General features: G+C 34.4%; 1 protein-coding gene and 1 pseudogene across 1 annotated transcript; both read left to right on the top strand.

The window, feature by feature from the left end:
* The first annotated feature begins 83 nt into the window (after positions 1 to 83).
* Positions 84 to 20809, top strand: LOC120776442 (annotated as a pseudogene).
* Positions 14936 to 20809, top strand: LOC120776441 (myrosinase 1-like). The gene is made up of 6 exons (XM_040107098.1): positions 14936 to 15248; positions 16862 to 17060; positions 18384 to 19268; positions 19943 to 20090; positions 20207 to 20297; positions 20369 to 20809. The coding sequence occupies exons 1-6, from the start codon at positions 15181 to 15183 to the stop codon at positions 20655 to 20657; spliced, it is 1680 nt and encodes a 559-aa protein (XP_039963032.1). The 5' UTR covers positions 14936 to 15180; the 3' UTR covers positions 20658 to 20809.
* Positions 20810 to 22690: the final 1881 nt, after the last annotated feature.

Below are 22690 nucleotides of genomic sequence, written 5' to 3'. Positions count from 1 at the left end.
CGGCTACCGCGATTGTTGGCGTTGTTTGTTCAATTGACTCTGCTGCCGCCGTCAACTCTGCTGCGATCATTATTGTCGCTGCCGGCAGTTAGTTTAAAATGAGTGGTCCTTACACGTTATTGTCATTTGGCCGCCTACATTCTGGTCGTCAAAATTACTAATTCGCAAATCGACTAGGCTAAATTCGTATACACGGTGTGAAAGTGTCGAACTTGCCTTAAAATATATTACACGAAAAAGAGATTTTCCTGCCAAATTTTACAGCGAAAAAGTTGGTGTTTTTTTAACATTTAGCGGAGGATAATAAATAAAATATTTTATGAGACGTTAAAATCAATTAAGAAAATTAAGTGAATTGTCACAGTGTACTTGATAGCAATATGGAGAAATTGTATCTGCATTTGATAACATTTTTGTGCATGATCGCGCTAAGTGTCTGCTTGTCAACGTAAGTATCCTTGACTGAGCAGGGATCCTTTTTATAAAATGACTGTACAAAAGGCACTGTCGCTTTTACGAAACTAAGTTAATTGTGTTTAAAAAAAATTACTTGCACTATAAACATACATTTTGCATTAATTAAGACGAGCAGCATTTCGAAAATTAACTTTGGAATTTTACCTGTGGTTAACTTTTGATCGAAAATATCGGTCAATGTATAAGATATATAATTGAAATTATGGGATAATACTTCTCTCACAATGGTGTGTTCGTAAGTTCAAAATGGGTTGAATCGGGCCAATACTTCCCTTAGCCCCCATATACTTAATATAAACATTTTCGAAATTCGGGGTGACCTTGTACCGCATATATCAGCCAATATTTATGTGAGCTATCTCAATGAAAATGAGCAGACATGTTTTATTCATAACAGATTATCTTTGTGCTTAAAATAGATAAATATTAGCGAAAACTTGGCCTAGCCCCCATATAACTAATATCAGGATTTTCGAACATCCGGCTGACTTTACTCTATATGATTGGTTTTTTATTTTTAGGATGTGACATGTTAATAGTATGTGGTATTAGGAAAAAGATAAAATCTGGTCAATTGTTCTAATTGACTCATTAATGTAATTTTCTGATTATAGTTAATCACTGTTCTGAGAAATTTTTATTGTGCATTGGAATTCAAATAAAAGCAGTTTTTCTGTTGGCGTCGAAGAGTTTTCTCATAGTGATTATTATTTTTTATTCTTGTTGCAGTACAATGCAATCATAGCTCTTGTATCTATGAATGTTTTGCTCTTTTCTTTCGCAAATTAATAATTGTTAATTAAAATGTTGCTATATCTCTAAATTGAAGGTCCGGCATCTCATTAGCCAACTTAAATTTCGAAATTATATCTCATAATTTCTCTGTACAATATGTAATGAAGCACCTGTCTTCCTCTTCCTCTGCTTCCCCGGCCCCGGTACTGCGTCGAATACTTTTAAAACTGGAGTGTTTTCGTCCATTCGGACAACATGACCTAACCAGCGTAGCCGCTGTCTTTTAATTTGCTGAACTATGTCAATATAGTCGCATAACTCGTACAGCTCATCGTTCCATCGAATGCGATATTCGCCGTGGCCAACGATCCAGGGCCATAAATCTTTCGCAGAATCTTTCTCTCGAAATCTCCCAGCGTCAACTCATCAGATGTTGTCATCGTCCATGCCTCTGCCCCATATAGCAGGACGGGTATAATGAGTGCCTTACAGAGTTTGGTTTTTGTTCGTCGAGAGAGGACTTTACTTCTCAATTGCATACTTAGTCCGATGTATCACCTGTTGGCAAGAGTTATTCTGCGTTGGATATTGTTGTTAGTGTTAATGGTGGTTCCAAGATTGACGAAATTGTCTACGACTTAAAATTTATGACTGTCAACACTGACGTGGACAGGAGATATTTCGTCTTACCCTTGTTATATACAACATTTATTAATACAAATTTTTTCCATCCACAGAAAACATGTCACCAGTTTTGATATTTGATAATTGATCTTAGCTCTTCCTTATTTGTTTCTTGATTATTTTGAATGTACTTTAATACTAACTTTTTCATTTCCAGAGGCCCACCAGTGGAACCAAAAAAACGACAATTTCCTCACGACTTCATTTGGGGCATCGGTTCGTCACCATATCAAATTGAGGGTGCTTGGAATGAATCTGGCAAAGGAGAATCAATTTGGGATCATCTAACACACAATTACCCGGAAAAAATTGCTGATCAGTCAAATGGGGATATTGCATGTGACAGCTATCATCAGGTAAAATATACAAATACATTTAGGCATACTTATACCAAATTACCTGAATATATAAATTGTTATTGGTTTTCCTCAAGTGCAACTAATTTTATATAAAACCATGGGGAGATTTGCTCTATTTTTATAAACATTATTTTTTCCCAAAATTCTAGGAATATTTTATCGCACTTTTTCTCTGATTAACAAGTAGGTGAAGTGATTAGAAGTGATTGCATAGAAATTACGATAAAAATTATTGACCAATTAACGAAGCAGTCTGGAGTGTGATGACATCCAATGCTTATTTTTACACGTATTTTCCAATTTCTATAAGACTACTTACATATTCAAATCAAAGTGCTATAAACCTGAGCGTTTGTGTGTAAAATAGGGTGGTCGGTTTCTGAATCTAACTAAATATAAATTAGCACAGAACATCAATCACGTAAAGTAAAGAAAGTAAGCGAGCATACTAAATCACTGAAAAACGAAAAATGCATAACTTCTGGGCCAATTAATTAAATTAATTTCGTAATTGACTTTTTTGATTTACATTTTGTGGCATTTTTAGACGCCGACTTGCGAAAATTTGGAACGGTTGGAATTTGCTAGAGAACAAGTTAGTTCACCCTAGTATAAAATACAAGTAGAGATTTACATTCACCAAATGCAAAAATTAACTCGAAAGCGGTAACTAATGTGCATTAATGAAATGAAAGACTTAAAATTATATTCTAATGGTTCAAACAGGTGGCAATTTGTAAGCACAATTTTACTGCAAAGAATAATTTTATATGCACATGTTGACAAGATCGATTAATGCGGATTAATCGAATTAATTGACTTAATATGTGGATAGGCGTCACGAATTGACATGACTTAAGTAGATGTATGTAGGTGTCGGAAATGCAAATAAAAAGTTCCCTTACAACGGGTTGCTAATATTATTATCAATTGTGGACTGATAAAAACAAATCTTGAGATTTTCTCGACCGCAGTCGAAAGTTCAATGATTTCTATATGATTCTATAACTGAAGGGAGCGCTTCAAACTTTTTGCACATAAGCAATTATGCCTTCGATATTAATTCAAAAAGAATAAAAGACACAACTTTAGTTCAAACAATGAAGGCACCTGGAAATGTAGCAAATTAATGAACTATTGATAAAACACTAGCCACTTGTTGAGACAAGGTCTTCTTGTTATATTTCTACACTACTACAATTCAGACTCTTTATATGAACATTTTTTATAAATTTTATTGCATTCCAAAGTGAAAAAGGTTTTTTACCTCGAGTACACTATTTAATTAAACTTTTCTATTTCCCTCCGCACAGTGGCGTCGCGATGTACAAATGCTGCGTGACCTAAACGTACACGTGTATCGATTTTCGATCTCATGGCCCCGCATCTTGCCGGGCGGCTATATGAATAATGTCAACAGTGAAGGTATTCGCCACTACAATGATCTGATTAACGAGCTTCTGCACTATAATATTACACCAATGGTCACAATCTATCACTGGGATCTACCACAACGTTTACAAGAATTGGGTGGCTGGACCAATCCCGAAATTATACCAGTATTTAAAGATTATGCGCGTCTATTGTTCCTTCGAGATGTATGGCGATCGTGTAAAGATCTGGATAACGATCAATGAACCGACGCTTATATGTGAATATGGTTATGTAGGTGCTGATTATATGGCGCCCTCCTATAATTATCCTGGAATTCCGAACTATTTGTGCGGACACTATTTACTAAAGGCACATGCCGAAGTGGTGCATATGTATCGTGACCACTATCAGGAAGTACAGAAGGGTAAAATCGGTTTTACTATGCACACATCGTATATGCAACCCAAAACGGATTCGGACGATGATCGCGAAGCATCTGGGCGTGCTATGCAATTCTATTTGGGCTGGTTTGCATCCGATATTCTCGAAAAGTGGCAACTATCCGCAAATCATGATCGATCGCACTAGGTAATTTGAAGCAAACAACAAGGTTTCACTCGTTCACGTTTACCGGAATACACAGAGGAAGAAATAATTCGTATACGCGGAACTGCGGATTTCTTTGGCCTTAATACGTACACAACTAGCCGGTGACGTTCAACGATCAAAACAATACTGCTAATTTTTCCCGTGCCGTCATTTCAGTCACGATATGGGCGTCGTCGAGGATCAAGATCCCCAACTGGCCCGATACGCAATCCTCAGTGTTTGGAGGTATTGAAACTTAAATATTCATCAATTAATTTTTTTGATCTTTGAAATTAGAGAAGTGCGTAGGAAAGAGAGTTGAATATAGTTTTTGTTATCCATCATAATCATCATCAAACCATATACATATGTATCAATAAGATAGTGCAAAGAAATTTGAAAAATAATTTATATACTATTTCGAAAAAAATGTAAATTTTTGATTTCTATTAATTATAATTATATGGGATTTCCATAAATTTATGCTCAAGTTCCGCTAACCATTTTGAGTGAAGTGAAATCTCATTAAAGAAAAATATTACATGGAATGGAAAAAACAGTCGGAAAGTTGAGGAATTTGATTCATTATAAGATCTTCTAATGTTATAGGATGAGAATTAGAAGTTTTTTGAGTAATATTTCTTATGTAGACTTCTGCTTCTGCCCCATATAATCCAATATGGTAATATCCGCGTGACCATAATTTACATTAGAGATGTGTGAGAAAAATTCGAATGAAGTTCCGCATCAGCAGCTTAAGAAACTGTTGGATAACTAAAACTTATTTAAGTATGTATAATAAGTCGTTAAATGAGTCTGAAGCGAGCTAAAATAACTATATTTGTAGTCAATCCACCTCCACAATCCACAGTTTAAAAAAAATATATAAATTTTTTTAGTAATGAAAACTTATTTTTTAATGAACACACATTTTTAGAGTCGTTCCAATTGGCATGTACAGTTTACTAATGTGGATCGTGCGAGAATATGACAATCCGCCTATAATTGCGACTGAAAATGGCGTAAGCTACGAAAGCGACCTTGAGGATTGTTGACGCATTGATTTTCTGTAACGCCTATCTATCCGGTATGTCTGAAACTATCTATATGCATACAGAGAAATATTTATTGATAGTATCTGAAAAAAATTATCAATTTTTAATTATTATATATTATATAATGGATCTTTATTAATGATTACAGCCATTTTTGGATGCCATTGAAGATGGTTGCAAGAAATGTACAGGGATACAATTATTGGAGCTTGATGGATAGTTTCGAGTGGAAAGGTGGCTATACGTAAGTATTTTATACTAACTTGATCTACGTTTTTTACCAAGTTTTTACCGATTTTTTCTTACATATTTTAGAGAAAAATTCGGTCTCTACCACGTGGACTTCAATCATCCGAATCGCACGCGTACGCCTAAGATCGGCACCAAGGTCTACGCACAAATTTGCAAGACGAACACGATTGATTCGAGCTATCGGCCAACATTGAATGAATCCCAAACTAACACGATGGCACAGTTACCCGAAGTTGAGGCCGTTGGCAATTCTACATCGAGTGCAATATTACTATATACAACATTAACCGGCCGGGGTTGGCGCAGCATAACATTACTTTTGTTAATTGCAAATTACTTACTACGAATCTAAGCTTTCATCTCAGTTAATGTTATAGGTGTGCTTTGTAAATGCGAAAAATGTATATAGTATTTAATTCTCTCGTTAGTTAATGGCTAAAAAGTATTATACTATTTATATTAAAAGAAGATACCAAATAAAACAATTTAAACTATTAAAAATATTTTTGGTTTTCATATTAAGGACAATTAATTGAACAATTAATTATTAAATTAAGTGTGTTAGAAGCAAATTTATTTCAACCTAAAATCTAAAAGGAGTTAGAGAAAAGGCAAAATATCTGGATATCTGGTCCTTTATGAATATGGAAAGAAATTTCATTGTTATTGACTAGAAGGGCTTGAGAGCAACATTCAGGATCTTGGTGTTGTATTTGCTTTTGATATTTGCTCAATTTTGTCGTTGTTGAAAACTGGAACTAATTTTTTTATTTCGCTAACATTGGGTAAATTTTAATTCCATTATTGTTAATATTTCGTCATAACAAATGATTTTTATACCCTCGCAACAAAGTTGCTAAGGAGAGTATTATAGTTTTGTTCACATAACGGTTGTTTGTAAGTCCTAAAACTAAAAGAGTCAGATATAGGGTTATATAAGTTAACACAATATTTTATGAACTTCTGCATAAATTCCATTCCCGCATTATATGCTAGAAACATACAAACCGTTTGCATACTTTGGAGTCCTATTACAACCAAAAGTGCAACTGCGCTAAACGCGCATCCGCTAAATTCTTAAGTGAGCGAAACACGCGCAACCATGTCTTCTCCCCCAAAACCAAATAGCTGCAGGTGAGCGCTACACGCGCAAACCCTTTTAGCCCTGACCAAGCATCTTTGGCCACGTAGCCGGCTCAAGCATAGGTTAGATTATAAACCTTAAAAGTTAAGTTTTCAGTTTTGTAACCATAAAAGCTCAACAAGAAGCACATAGTGCTGCTTATAAAAACGCATTGTTTTATTTTTTATGTGGCGTGAGCATGAGGACCGTGAGGAGAAAAATAATAATATTTTTATACTCGCGGACGAAACCTGAATAACATTTCGTACTCGGCCCCCTTAGTACCTTTCGGAAAAAGGACGGGCAGTATCAACCCAGCCGAACGAAAAGCATAAGCTAAAAATACAAATACATTGAGTTCGAAAAAGTGCGTGACGGGGGAAATTTAGAATAAATTAAACAAGTGTAAAATAATACAACTATAAAAGGAAAATTTAAATTAATTCGTCAAACACAACCAGCCTACATACAGCAATACAACTCCCTAGAGGGAAAATTTAAGTTCAGTTCATCAAACACAACAATACAACAAATATAACTCCTAGAGGAAAGATTTAAACTAATTCAGCAAATACAACCAATACAACAAATACCACTACAAGAGGAGAAATCTAAATTAATCACACAAAGGAGGAAACATTATCAACACAGGAAAATGCAAATGATATTTATGTAAGTTTGATATTAAGATTATTATTATAGTTTACCACAGGCTCTCAATATGTGTCTCAAATTAGGCAACATGAATTACAGGACGAACCATACAAATAGTATCAGTCGCTTGCCGACCAATACCAAACCTATTAGCCACAATCAACCAAGGTCATACTCATTCAAACCCCAAGTAAGACCCTTTTACCCAGAACTTACAAATAGAATACAATAATGAAATATTAGAATATCCTGAAGGGTATTACGAGTCTTCACAGGACTACCAACCCGAATACAACGAAGAACAAGAAGAGATCGAAGCAACCCCTAGTGACAATATCAATTTTTTAGACTAAACTCCTCATTGCCATACTATCGTTTCAAAATGAAAAATGGCAATGAACTAAAATTTCTATTAGATACCGGATCGAACAAAAATTATATTAGTCCAACTTATATTAGGAACCCCATTCCGAACAAACCCTTCATTGCAAATTCTGTTGGTGGACCCGTCAAAATTACTCATCATGCTAATATCAGTGTTTTCGGTGATGAAGTAGGTAAATGAAAATTTCACATTTTGCCCAAGTTAAGAACCTTTGATGCCATAATAGGTAACGATACAATGAAAAGTTTAAACGCAGTAATTTTTACTAAGGAGAACTATTTTACATTACTCAATAAATATGAATACCCCATCCACCAGTTAGCAATTAACTCTATTGCACACACTACATTAAGGCTAAATCATTTGAGTCCCGAAGATAACGAAAGATTAAAACAACTCTTTAACTCTTGCCCAACATTATTTGCTGAACCAGATAAAAAATTAACATATGTCACGAACGTTAAAGCCGAAATTAGGAGTAAAACCCCTACCCAATGCCTTTAAAAAAAGAAATAGACAAACAAATTGAGGAATTACTTAAAGATGGCATTATTCGACCATCGAAATCTCCCTACAATTCTCCGGTATGGGTCATACCGAAGAAAGAAGACGCCTCAGGATTAAAAAAATTTCGTATGGTTATCGACTATCGTAAATTGAACGAGGATACCATACCAGATAAATATCCCATTCCAGATATTACCACTATTCTAACTAATCTAGGATCAAATAAGTATTTTTCTACAATCGACCTTAAGAGTGGATTCCATCAGATTGCTCTCAACGAAGCAGATATTGAGAAGACCGCCTTCTCTATTGCCAATGGGAAATTCGAATTTACTCGACTTCCATTCGGCTTAAGAATTGCGCCTGCCATTTTCCAACGCACTTTGGATGATGTGCTACGGAAACACATCGGCGTTCGGTGCTACGTTTATGTTGACGACATAATTATCTTTAGCAAAAGTAAAGAAGATCATTTTAGAAATCTTGCAATTATATTTGACACTCTCGAAAAAGCGCATTTAAAGGTACAGTTCGATAAATGTGAATTTATCAAAAAGGAAATCGAGTTCCTCGGTATAATAGTTGGCCAAAATGGAATTCGCACTACACAAAAAAAGATAGAAGCTATAATAAATTTTCCACGGCCCAAAACTGTCCATGATTTACGCTCCTTTTTAGGAATGACCGGACATTATCGCAGATTTATAAAGGCGTACGCACAAATTGCAAAACCCCTAACTGAAATACTGAGAGGAGAGCTTGGAAGAGTTTCCAAGAATCAGTCTAAAAGGACACTTTTAAATCTAACAGCACAACAAGTAGAAGCTTTTAAAGACCTGAAAAATTGCTTGACGTCAGACGATGTTATACTTCACTATCCAGATTTCGAAAGCTTTTGAGCTACTTCACGGATGCTTCAAATTTTCAGGCCCTCTAGGAGCCGTAATTTCCTTTCCCAAGACGGTAGGCCAATATCCTTTCTGTCAAGAACTCTAAGCAGAGCAGAGGAAACTTTTGCCGCCAATGAAAAAGAAATGTTGGCAATAATTTGGGCACTACAGTCCCTGAAATGCTTCCTATACGGATCAAAAAAGTTTAAGATTTACACTGATCACCAACCATTGACCTTTGCTCTCAGCAACAAAAATACTAATGCAAAAATGAAGAGATGGAAGGCACAATTGGAAGAATATAACCACGAAATCATTTATAAACCAGGCAACACAAACATTGTCGCAGACCTACTCTCACGACCACCAATCGCTAACTTAAATTCAATGACTGTCCACAGTAGTGACAGCTCTTCCGAAAATTTAATTTCTTCAGTAGAAATACCCACTAACGTCTTCAAGAACCAAATTTTCATATCAGAAGATTCCAAAAATTCATACAAATTCGAAATAGTTTTCCCTACCTACCATAGGCACTTAATAACTGAAACAACCTACAATGAGGAATCGCTAAAATCGCTTTTATAGAAATATCTTAATCCATCGGTAATCAATCGTATAAAAACCACAGAGCACATTATGCTAAAATCCAATCAATCTACCCTCTACATTTCGCAAATTACAAAATTCGTTTCACACAAATAGTAGTTGAAGATATTACTCAGACCGAGGCCCAAGATAAAATAATAATCGAGGAACATAATCGTGCCCACAGAAACGAAAAAGAAAATAAGCTACAGATTTTGGAAAAATATTATTTCCCCGATCTCTATGTCGAAAAAAATAAAAAAAATAACAAAATTATGAAAAGTTTGTAAAGAAAATAAATATGATCGCCACCCAAACAATGTAAAATTAGGAGCTACACCTTTACCAGAATATTCAGAGCATACTATTCACATAGACATTTTCTCAACAGACAAACATAAAGTACTGACTTCTATTAACAAGTTTTCCAAATTAGCCATTATAAAGAAAATAGACGGGAAAAGTATAGACAGTATAAAAAAACCCTTAAGAGAAATAATATTTTATTTTGGGATTCCGAAGGCTATAGTTTTCGATAACGAAAGGACATTTAATTCTCAACCAATAAAATTCATGTTAGAAAACGAATTCAATATAAAAATATTCACTGCACCACCCTATAAAAGCGAGGTGAATGGACAAATAGAACGGTTCCATTCAACAATATCAAAAATTATGAGATGCTTAAAACAGGAACACTCTGATAAAAATTTCGACGAATTAATGGAATGGTCTGTAAACGAATACAACCATTCTGTTCATTCTGGAAAAACAACCGTTGACATATTCTTCGGTAGACCTACCTTCAAATGCTACTAACAGATAAGAAACTATGAAAAAGGTTCTAGAAAAATTAAAAGAGAAACACAGAAAAGGACCTGTACATATCACAACAAATATATAAGAAACTATTGACTATAGAACAGGAGACAAAATTTTTGTTAAACAGAATAAAAGATTAGGAACAAAACTTTCAAAAAGGTACAAAGAGGAAATAGTTAAGGAAAACAGACATTCCACTGTAAAAACAGAATCAGGCAAAATAGTTCACAAGGACCGCATACGAAACTAACTCAGAACATTTTTATTATTTTTAGATCTCTCTTTTTCCTGAACTTTATTTTAAGCGATGGTTCGGTTGAGGTGTTAGATTACACTCAGTCAGAAATCGTAATGATGGAGGAAGGAATTGGCAAAATTCAAACAGGAACATACCGGATTATCCACATGACAAACATAACAGAATACTCTACAATATTACGGGAACTGAACAGAAACTTCATACGAAACATTCCAGCTAACAACCCTCTTTACCCATTTATAACAGACGAAATCAGTAATATCAACATAACAATTAATAACATTTTACCTAAATACAAAAACAAAAGATCACTAGACTATATAGGATCAGCATGAAATGGATAGCTGGCAACCCCGACCATGACGATTTAATAGCCATCAACAGCAAATCTTAAAGAAGTAATCGAGAATAACAACCAACAATTAATAATCAACAAAAACATTTTAGAAAGAATAAACAATATAACAGAAATTAGCAACTCAATAATAAAGTCTCTAGGAAGTAGTAACGAATTTCAAACCGTCCCTAATACTTAAATATAAATTTAAAATTGACATAATCAAAGAAGAGTTAGAAAATATTAAAAGAGCAATTCATTTAACTAAAGTGAACATTATTAACTCAGTTATTATTAACAATCAAGAAGCTCATAGAATAAATAAAATTTTTGTCGAAGAGAATCTGCAATTTGGTTCGTTAGAAGAATCTCTGAATTTTGCAGATGTTCAAATTACTGTAAAACAAAACTTACTAATTTATATGATAAAAATACCGAAAACCGGTAAAGAAATTTGCAAATCTATTATAATTAAGCCTTTAAGTAAAAACGAAACTATTTTAAAGATAAATTTTGAAAAAATACTGAAATGTAATGAAGAATATTATGGTATAGAAAAAGATTGTAAAATAATAAATGAAATACAAATTTGCAAACAAACCCAAATTGTTAATTTGGAAAATGAAAATTGTATAAAAAATTTAATAAGGAATAAACCATATAAGTGCACCGTAACAAATACGGAACATGTTAAAAATATTGTAGAAATAAATAATGGATTAATATTTTTAAATAATTTCGAAGGAAATATTACTGCAAATAATAATACAAGAAAATTAAGAGGATCATATTTGATAAGAATCTTTAATGAAACTATAAGAATAAATAATATGAATTTTACAACTTTAGAACAACATAGCTTGAGACCACTGCCTGCTTTAATCCAACATTCAAACTCAAATTCAGAGTTCGAGGAAGTTCTATCACTTAAAACTTATGAAAGAGCTTAATATAAAAAACATTAAAAAAATAAGTTCTCTGAATCTTTTAGTGAAATCCAGTTTATTCACTCATTTTGGGCTATTAGCCCTAGTACTTACCATATTTGCAATTTTCAGATGCAAAAAGCGCGTAAAGCCTGAAATAATTATTAGCAAACCGGAATCATTTCAAATGCCAGTAATTAAAAGGATGCAGCATAGAAGTCTTAATGACATCCCATTTTTTTAATTAACGCTTCAATTTCGGGGACGCGAGTTAACACAATATTTTATGAACTTCTGCATAAATTCCATTCCCACATTATATGCTAGAAACATACAAACTGCCTGTATACTTTGGGAGTCCTTCTATTACAACCAAAAGTGCAACTGCAGCCAAATGCGGCATCCACTAAATTCTTGAGCGAAACACGCGAAACCATGTCTTCTCCCCCAAAACCAAATAGTTGCAGGTGAGCGCTACACGCGCAAACCCTTTTAGCTGACCAAGCATCTTTGGTCGCGCAGGCCGGCTCAAGCATAGGTTAGATTATAAACCTTAAAGTTAAGTTTTCAGTTTTGTAATAAAGCTCAACAGAAGCACATGGTGCATGCTTATAAAAACGCATTGTTTTATTTTTTGGTGTTATATACCAAAGTTATCAGGTGGTGACGAGTAGAGTTGAAATTCGGATGTCTGTCTGTCCGTCCGTCCGTGCAAGAAGCTGTAACTTGAGTAAAAATGAGATATCATGATGAAACTTGGTACACGTATTTCTTGGCTCCATAAGAAGGTTAAGTCTAGAAGATGGGCAAAATCGGCCTACTGCCACGCCCACAAAATGGCGAAAACCGAAAACCTATAAAGTGTCATAATCTAAGCCATGGCAAATAAAGATATTAAAGTAAAATTTGGCGTACAAAGTGCATTAACCGACTAACAAAAACGTCTGTGAAACACTAAATTTTACGGAAAAAATGGCAGAAGAAAGCTGCACCCAGGCTTTTTTTAAAAATTGAAAATGGGCGTGGCGTCTCCCATTTATGGACCAAAACCATATCTCAGGAACTACTCCTCCGATTTCAATGAAATTCGGTATTTGAGCTATAATCTTTTCTTAACTCGTGATTGGACTATAACTTTTCAAGGGAACCCTGATATCGAACACGAAGAATTCAGTGCCTAACCTAACCTAACCTAATTTTTCACCGAAAATATCGGTAAATCTCTCAGATATTTTCATGTAATTCAGAGGGCATCATTTTTATACTCTCGCAATAAAGTTGCTAATAACGGTATCTCGATTGTCACTTTATCATGCGAGAGTATAAAATGTTCAGTGACACCCGAACTTATCCCTTCCTTACTTGTTTTTAAGTAGTGCGCAAAGATACAAAAGTAGGAAAGTTTGTAAGACTAAAATTGACTTTTTTCCCAACCCTTTTTTTTCCAGCCTAATATATGTATCTACATGTAATATGTATGTATGATAGAAGTACTTATATACGAGTAGTATACTCACGTACTTATGTACCTAATTGATGTACGTACGATGTAATATTTTGACAACACTTGGAGTTTTTAATTAAATCTTATACTTATTTGATTAATTATATAAAAGAATACCTTGCATCGTTTTTGGATGGAGGATGAATACTTTCTTCTTCAGAATTCTCATCGTTTTCCAAAAAGTGCGACCTAGAAAATAACGTACCAATTTAAAAGACAAAAGGAAATTTGTATGAAATTTGACTTCTAAACGCTATTGCCTATTCAAGAGTTCCAGTTGTGGAGAATTTCGAGTTATAGAAGATCGAGTTATGGAAGTTTAATTGAAGTTGCTTTAAGTTCCCAACATTAGATCATTGTTTATTTGAGATACCCCACTTAAACATGTAACTTAAGCGTTCTCGAAAACAAGCGCTAATCATGAATCATTTGAAAGTTGTAATAAATTTTTACCCTGACCAGGCTATACTAAAGCTGCCACAAAAAATTAGGTCCAATAAATTGAACATAAATACATATATACGTATATGACAGATTAGCCATGCCTTCTGTCTGTCTATATATACGCGAAATGTGGACTAGAATTTTTAGATCTGAAGTTTTACAAACGTATTTTTCTTGCCAATAAGCTGCCGCTTTGTCGGAACTCTCGGTATCGGACTACTATAGCATATACACACATCCCAGCAAAAGTAGTGTGACCAAAACTCCATAACCACTCCACTTATGTACATAATTTACTTATTATTAACACACCGCGACGTTAGTTCTGCTTTCTCCAGAATGGATAAGGCAGCGAAGCAAATGGGCGCCACTTTGCGAAAAGAAGAAACGACTGACGCGCTGTTGTTAACTCGGCTTTAACCGTGTAAGCGCTGTCTACGCCAGTAAAGAAGAAGACAAATTTAAAGCAATTACTGAAAATTTTTAAAAATGATTGTAAGAAGGAAAATTCAGTTTGTAATGTATGTATATATAATTGGTAATACATATTTAGAAACTAATCCCAAATAATTACTGAAAATTTATAAAAATAGAAAGAAAAAATATGCATAGCTGTTATGCATAAATATGTAAACTTAAAAAAAAATTATTATCAATTATTTTATTTACAAGGAAAAAGGTAACCGATACGACAGACAGTGGTAACTAATGAATAACCAAAGAAATAATCCATAGCGAGGGGCGATGAGTAACCATAACAGTATCCAAACAAACTATTTTCAATAGCAGATGGCTGTCCAAACAAATAGTCAATGAGATGGGCGCGGAATGCGGTGGCGGCTACCGCGATTGTTGGCGTTGTTTGTTCAATTGACTCTGCTGCCGCCGTCAACTCTGCTGCGATCGTTATTGTCGCTGCTGGCAGTTAGTTTAAAATGAGTGGTCCTTACACGTTATTGTCATTTGGCCGCCTACATTCTGGTCGTCAAAATTACTAATTCGCAAATCGACTAGGCTAAATTCGTATATACGGTGTGAAAGTGGCGAACTTGCCTTAAAGCATATTGCACGAAAAAGAGATTTTCCTGCCAAATTTTACAGCGAAAAAGTTGGTGTTTTTTTAACATTTAGCGGAGGATAATAAATAAAATATTTTATGAGACGTTAAAATCAATTAAGAAAATTAAGTGAATTGTCACAGTGTACTTGATAGCAATATGGAGAAATTGTATCTGCATTTGATAACATTTTTGTGCATGATCGCGCTAAGTGTCTGCTTGTCAACGTAAGTATCCTTGACTGAAAAGGGATCCTTTTTATAAAACGACTGTACAAAGGGCACTGTTGCATTTACAAAACTAAGTTAATTTTGTTAAAAAAAATTACTTGCACTATAAACATACATTTTGCATTAATTAAGGTGAGCAGCATTTCGAAAATCAACTTTGGAATTTTACCTGTGGTTAACTTTTGATCGAAAATATCGGTCAATGTATAAGATATATAATTGAAATTATGGGATAATACTTCTCTCACAATGGTGTGTTCGTAAGTTCAAAATGGGTTGAATCGGGCCAATACTTCCCTTAGTCCCCATATACCTATTATAAAGAAAATCGAACTTCCGGGTGACTTTGTACCGCTTATAATGGCCAATATGTGAGCTATCTCAATGAAAATGTGAGAAGGTGTTTTACTCATAACAGTGTATCTTTGTGCTTAAAATAGATTAATTTGAGCGAAAACTTGACTTACCCCCCATATGTATATGTAGATAATATCAGGATTTTCGAACATCCGGCTGACTTTACTCTATATGATTGGTTTTTTATTTTTTAGGATGTGACATGTTAATAGTATGTGGTATTAGGAAAAAAGATAAAATCTGGTCGAATTGTTCTAATTGACTCATTAATGTAATTTTCTGATTATAGTTAATCACTGTTCTGAGAAATTTTTATTGTGCATTGTAATTCAAATAAAAGCAGTTTTTCTGTTGGCGTCGAAGAGTGTTCTCATAGTGATTATTATTTTTTTATTCTTGTTGCAGTACAATGCAATCATAGCTCTTGTATCTATGAATGTTTTGCTCTTTTTCTTTCGCAAATTAATAATTGTTAATTAAAAATGTTGCTATATCTCTAAATTGAAGGTCCGGCATCTCATTAGCCAACTTAAATTTCGAAATTATATCTCATTATTTCTCTGTACAATATGTAATGAAGCACCTGTCTTCCTCTTCCTCTGCTGCCCCCTGCGGTTACTGCGTCGAATACATTTAAAACTGGAGTGTTTTCGTCCATTCGGACAACATGACCTAGCCAGCGTAGCCGCTGCCTTTTAATTTGCTGAACTATGTCAATATAGTCGCATAACTCGTACAGCTCATCGTTCCATCGAAAGCGATATTCGCCGTGGCCAACGATCCAGGGCCATAAATCTTTCGCAGAATCTTTCTCTCGAAATCTCCCAGCGTCAACTCATCAGATGTTGTCATCGTCCATGCCTCTGTCCCATATAGCAGGACGGGTATAATGAGTGCCTTACAGAGTTTGGTTTTTGTTCGTCGAGAGAGGACTTTACTTCTCAATTGCATACTTAGTCCGATGTATCACCTGTTGGCAAGAGTTATTCTGCGTTGGATATTGTTGTTAGTGTTAATGGTGGTTCCAAGATTGACGAAATTGTCTACGACTTAAAATTTATGACTGTCAACACTGACGTGGACAGGAGATATTTCGTCTTACCCTTGTTATATACACCGTTTATTAATACAAATTTTTTCCATCCACAGAAAATATGCCACCAGTTTTGATATTTGATAATTGATCTTAGCTCTTCCTTATTTGTTTCTTGATTATTTTGAATGTACTTTAATACTAACTTTTTCATTTCCAGAGGCCCACCAGTGGAACCAAAAAAACGACAATTTCCTCACGACTTCATTTGGGGCATCGGTTCGTCACCATATCAAATTGAGGGTGCTTGGAATGAATCTGGCAAAGGAGAATCAATTTGGGATCATCTAACACACAATTACCCGGAAAAAATTGCTGATAGGTCAAATGGGGATATTGCATGTGACAGTTATCATCAGGTAAAATATACAAATACATTTAGGCATACTTATACCAAATTACCTGAATATATAAATTGTTATTGGTTTTCCTCAAGTGCAACTAATTTTATATAAAACCATGGGGAGATTTGCTCTATTTTTATAAACATTATTTTTCTATTTCTAAAATTCTAGGAATATTTTATCGCACTTTTTCTCTGATTAACAAGTAGGTGAAGTGATTAGAAGTGATTGCATAGAAATTACGATAAAGATTATTGACCAATTAACGAAACAGTCTGGCGTGTGATGACATCCAATGCTTATTTTTACACGTATTTTCCAATTTCTATAAGACTACTTACATATTCAAATCAAAGTGCTATAAACCTGAGCGTTTGTGTGTAAAATAGGGTGGTCGGTTTCTGAATCTAACTAAATATAAATTAGCACAGAACATCAATCACGTAAAGTAAAGAAAGTAAGCGAGCATACTAAATCACAGAAAAACGAAAAATGCATAACTTCTGGGCCAATTAATTCAATTAATTTCTTAATTGACTTTTAATTTGATTGACATTTTTTGGCATCATTAGACGCCGACTTACGAAAATTTGGAACGGTTGGAATTTGCTAGAGAACAAGTTAGTTCACCCTAGTATAAAATACAAGTAGAGATTTACATTCACCAAATGCATAAATTAACTCGAAAGCGGTAACTAATGTGCATTAATGAAATGAAAGACTTAAAATTATATTCTAATGGTTCAAACAGGTGGCAATTTGTAAGCACAATTTTACTGCAAAGAATAATTTTATATGCACATGTTGACAAGATCGATTAATGCGGATTAATCGAATTAATTGACTTAATATGTGGATAGGCGTCACGAATTGACATGACTTAAGTAGATGTATGTAGGTGTCGGAAATGCAAATAAAAAGTTCCCTTACAACGGGTTGCTAATATTATTATCAATTGTGGACTGATAAAAACAAATCTTGAGATTTTCTCGACCGCAGTCGAAAGTTCAATGATTTCTATATGATTCTATAACTGAAGGGAGCGCTTCAAACTTTTTGCACATAAGCAATTATGCCTTCGATATTAATTCAAAAAGAATAAAAGACACAACTTTAGTTCAAACAATGAAGGCACCTGGAAATGAAGCAAATTAATGAACTATTGATAAAACACTAGCCACTAGTTGAGACAAGGTCTTCTTGTTATATTTCTACACTACTACAATTCAGACTCTTTATCTGAACATTTTTTATAAATTTTATTGCATTCCAAAGTGAAAAAGGTTTTTTACCTCGAGTACGCTATTTAATTAAACTTTTCTATTTCCCTCCGCACAGTGGCGTCGCGATGTACAAATGCTGCGTGACCTAAACGTACACGTGTATCGATTTTCGATCTCATGGCCCCGCATCTTGCCGGGCGGCTATATGAATAATGTCAACAGTGAAGGTATTCGCCACTACAATGATCTGATTAACGAGCTTCTGCACTATAATATTACACCAATGGTCACAATCTATCACTGGGATCTACCACAACGTTTACAAGAATTGGGTGGCTGGACCAATCCCGAAATTATACCAGTATTTAAAGATTATGCGCGTCTATTGTTCGAGATGTATGGCGATCGTGTAAAGATCTGGATAACGATCAATGAACCGACGCTTATATGTGAATATGGTTATGGTGTTGATTATGTGGCGCCCTCCTATAATTATCCTGGAATTCCGAACTATTTGTGCGGACACTATATACTAAAGGCACATGCCGAAGTGGTGCATATGTATCGTGACCACTATCAGGAAGTACAGAAGGGTAAAATCGGTTTTACTATGCACACATCGTATATGCAACCCAAAACGGATTCGGACGATGATCGCGAAGCATCTGAGCGTGCTATGCAATTCTATTTGGGCTGGTTTGCACATCCGATATTCTCGAAAAGTGGCAACTATCCGCAAATCATGATCGATCGCATAGGTAATTTTAGCAAACAACAAGGTTTCACTCGTTCACGTTTACCGGAATACACAGAGGAAGAAATAATTCGTATACGCGGAACTGCGGATTTCTTTGGCCTTAATACGTACACAACTAGCCGAGTGACGTTCAACGATCAAAACAATACTGCTAATTTTCCCGTGCCGTCATTCAGTCACGATATGGGCGTCGTCGAGGATCAAGATCCCAACTGGCCCGATACGCAATCCTCAGTGTTTAAGGTAATTGAAACTTAAATATTCATCAATTAATTTTTTGATCTTTGAAATTGAAAGTGCGTAGGAAGAGAGTTGAATATAGTTTGTTATCCATCATAATCATCATCAAACCATATACATATGTATCAATAAGATAGTGCAAAGAAATTTGAAAAATAATTTATATACTATTTCGAAAAAAATGTAAATTTTTTGATTTCTATTAATTTATAATTATATGGGATTTTCATAAATTTATGCTCAAGTTCCGCTAACCATTTTGAGTGAAGTGAAATCTCATTAAAGAAAAATATTACATGGAATGGAAAAAACAGTCGGAAAGTTGAGGAATTTGATTCATTATAAGATCTTCTAATGTTATAGGATGAGAATTAGAAGTTTTTTTGAGTAATATTTCTTATGTACACTTCTGCTTCTGCCCCATATAATCCAATATGGTAATATCCGCATCGACCATAATTTACATTAGAGATGTGTGAGAAAATTCAAATGAAGTTCCGCATCAGGAGCAGAAACTGTTGGATAATTAAAACTTATTTAAGTCTAATAAGTCATTAAATGAGTCTGAAGCGAGCTAAAATAATATATTTGTAATCAATCCACCTCCACAATCCCCAGTTTCAAAAAATATATAAATTTTTTTTGTAATGAAAACATTTTTAATGAACAAATTTTAGGTCGTTCCCAGTGGCATGTACAGTTTACTAATGTGGATCGTGCGAGAATATGACAATCCGCCTATAATTGTGACTGAAAATGGCGTAAGCTACGAAAGCGACCTTGAGGATTACAAACGCATTGATTTTCTCAACGCCTATCTATCCGGTATGTCTGAAATATCTATATGCATACAGAGAAATATTTATTGATAGTATCTGAAAAAAATTATCCAATTTTTAATTATTATATATTATATAATGGATCTTTATTAATGATTACAGCCATTTTGGATGCCATTGAAGATGGTGCAAATGTACAGGGATACAATTATTGGAGCTTGATGGATAGTTTCGAGTGGAAAGGTGGCTATACGTAAGTATTTTATACTAACTTGATCTACGTTTTTTACCAAGTTTTTACCGATTTTTTCTTACATATTTTAGAGAAAAATTCGGTCTCTACCACGTGGACTTCAATCATCCGAATCGCACGCGTACGCCTAAGATCGGCGCCAAGGTCTACGCACAAATTTGCAAGACGAACACGATTGATTCGAGCTATCGGCCAACATTGAATGAATCCCAAACTAACACGATGGCACAGTTACCCGAAGTTGAGGCCGTTGGCAATTCTACATCGAGTGCGTGTACTATATACAACACATTAACCGGCCGAAGTTGGCATAGCATAACATTACTTTTGTTAATTGCAAATTACTTACTACGAATCTAAGCTTTCATCTAAGTTAATGTTGCCTTAAGGTGTGCTTTGTAAATACGAAGAAATGTATATAGTATTTAATTCTCTCGTTAGTTAATGGCTAAAGTATTATACTATTTATATTAAAAGAAGATACCAAATAAAACAATTTAAACTATTAAAAATATTTTTGGTTTTCATATTAAGGACAATTAATTGAACAATTAATTATTAAATTAAGTGTGTTAGAAGCAAATTTATTTCAACCTAAAATCTAAAAGGATTGAAAAGACAAAATATCTGGATATCTGGTCCTTTATGAATATGGAAAGAAATTTCATTGTTATTGACTAGAAGGGCTTGTGAGCAACATTCAGGATTGGTGTTGTATTTGCTTTTGATATTTGCTCAATTTTGCCGTTGTTGAAAACTGGAACTAATTTTTTTATTTCGCTAACATTGGGTAAATTTTAATTCCATTATTGTTAATATTTCGTCATAACAAATGATTTTTATACCCTCGCAACAAAGTTGCTAAGGAGAGTATTATAGTTTTGTTCACATAACGGTTGTTTGTAAGTCCTAAAACTAAAAGAGTCAGATATAGGGTTATATAAGTTAACACAATATTTTATGAACTTCTACATAAATTCCATTCCCGCATTATATGCTAGAAACATACAAACCGTTTGCATACTTTGGAGTCCTATTACAACCAAAAGTGCAACTGCGCTAAACGCGCATCCGCTAAATTCTTAAGTGAGCGAAACACGCGCAACCATGTCTTCTCCCCCAAAACCAAATAGCTGCAGGTGAGCGCTACACGCGCAAACCCTTTTAGCTGACCAAGCATCTTTGGTCACGTAGGCCGGCTCAAGCATAGGTTAGATTATAAACCTTAAAGTTAAGTTTTCAGTTTTGTAATAAAGCTCAACAGAAGCACATAGTGCTGCTTATAAAAACGCATTGTTTTATTTTTTATGTGGCGCCCGAGCAGGGACCGTGAGGAAAAAATAATAATATTTTTTATACTCGCGGACGAAACCTAAATAACATTTCGTACTCGGCCCCTTAGTACCTTTCGGAAAAAGGACGGGCAGTATCAACCCAGCCGAACGAAAAGCATAAGCTAAATACAAATACATTGAACAAAAAGTGCGTGACGGGGAAATTTAGAATAAATTAAACAAGTGTAAAATAATACAACTATAAAAGGAAAGATTTAAATTAATTCATCAAACACAACCAATACAACAAATATAACTCCTAGAGGAAAGATTTAAACTAATTCAGCAAATACAACCAATACAACAAATACCACTACAAGAGGAGAAATCTAAATTAATCACACAAAGGAGGAAACATTATCAACACAGGAAAATGCAAATGATATTTATGTAAGTTTGATATTAAGATTATTATTATAGTTTACAGGCTCTCAATATGTGTCTCAAATTAGGCAACATGAATTACAGGACGAACCATACAAATAGTATCAGTCGCTTGCCGACCAATACCAAACCTATTAGCCACAATCAACCCATTAGCCACAATCAACCAAGGTCATACTCATTCAAACCCCAAGTAAGACCCTTTTACCCAGAACTTACAAATAGAATACAATAATGAAATATTAGAATATCCTGAAGGGTATTACGAGTCTTCACAGGACTACCAACCCGAATACAACGAAGAACAAGAAGAGATCGAAGCAACCCCTAGTGACAATATCAATTTTTTAGACTAAACTCCTCATTGCCATACTATCGTTACAAAATGGCAATGAACTAAAATTTTTATTAGATACCGGATCGAACAAAAATTATATTAGTCCAACTTATATTAGGAACCCCATTCCGAACAAACCCTTCATTGCAAATTCTGTTGGTGGACCCGTCAAAATTACTCATCATGCTAATATCAGTGTTTTCGGTGATGAAGTAGGTAAATTAAAATTTCACATTTTGCCCAAGTTAAGAACCTTTGATGCCATAATAGGTAACGATACAATGAAAAGTTTAAACGCAGTAATTTTTACTAAGGAGAACTATTTTACATTACTCAAT

This window comes from Bactrocera tryoni, chromosome 5, assembly GCF_016617805.1.
Source record: "Bactrocera tryoni isolate S06 chromosome 5, CSIRO_BtryS06_freeze2, whole genome shotgun sequence".
Classification (NCBI taxonomy): Eukaryota; Metazoa; Arthropoda; class Insecta; order Diptera; family Tephritidae; genus Bactrocera; species Bactrocera tryoni.
The sequence above is the reverse complement of the archived record's forward strand: the minus strand, read 5'-3'. Positions and strand labels throughout refer to the sequence as shown.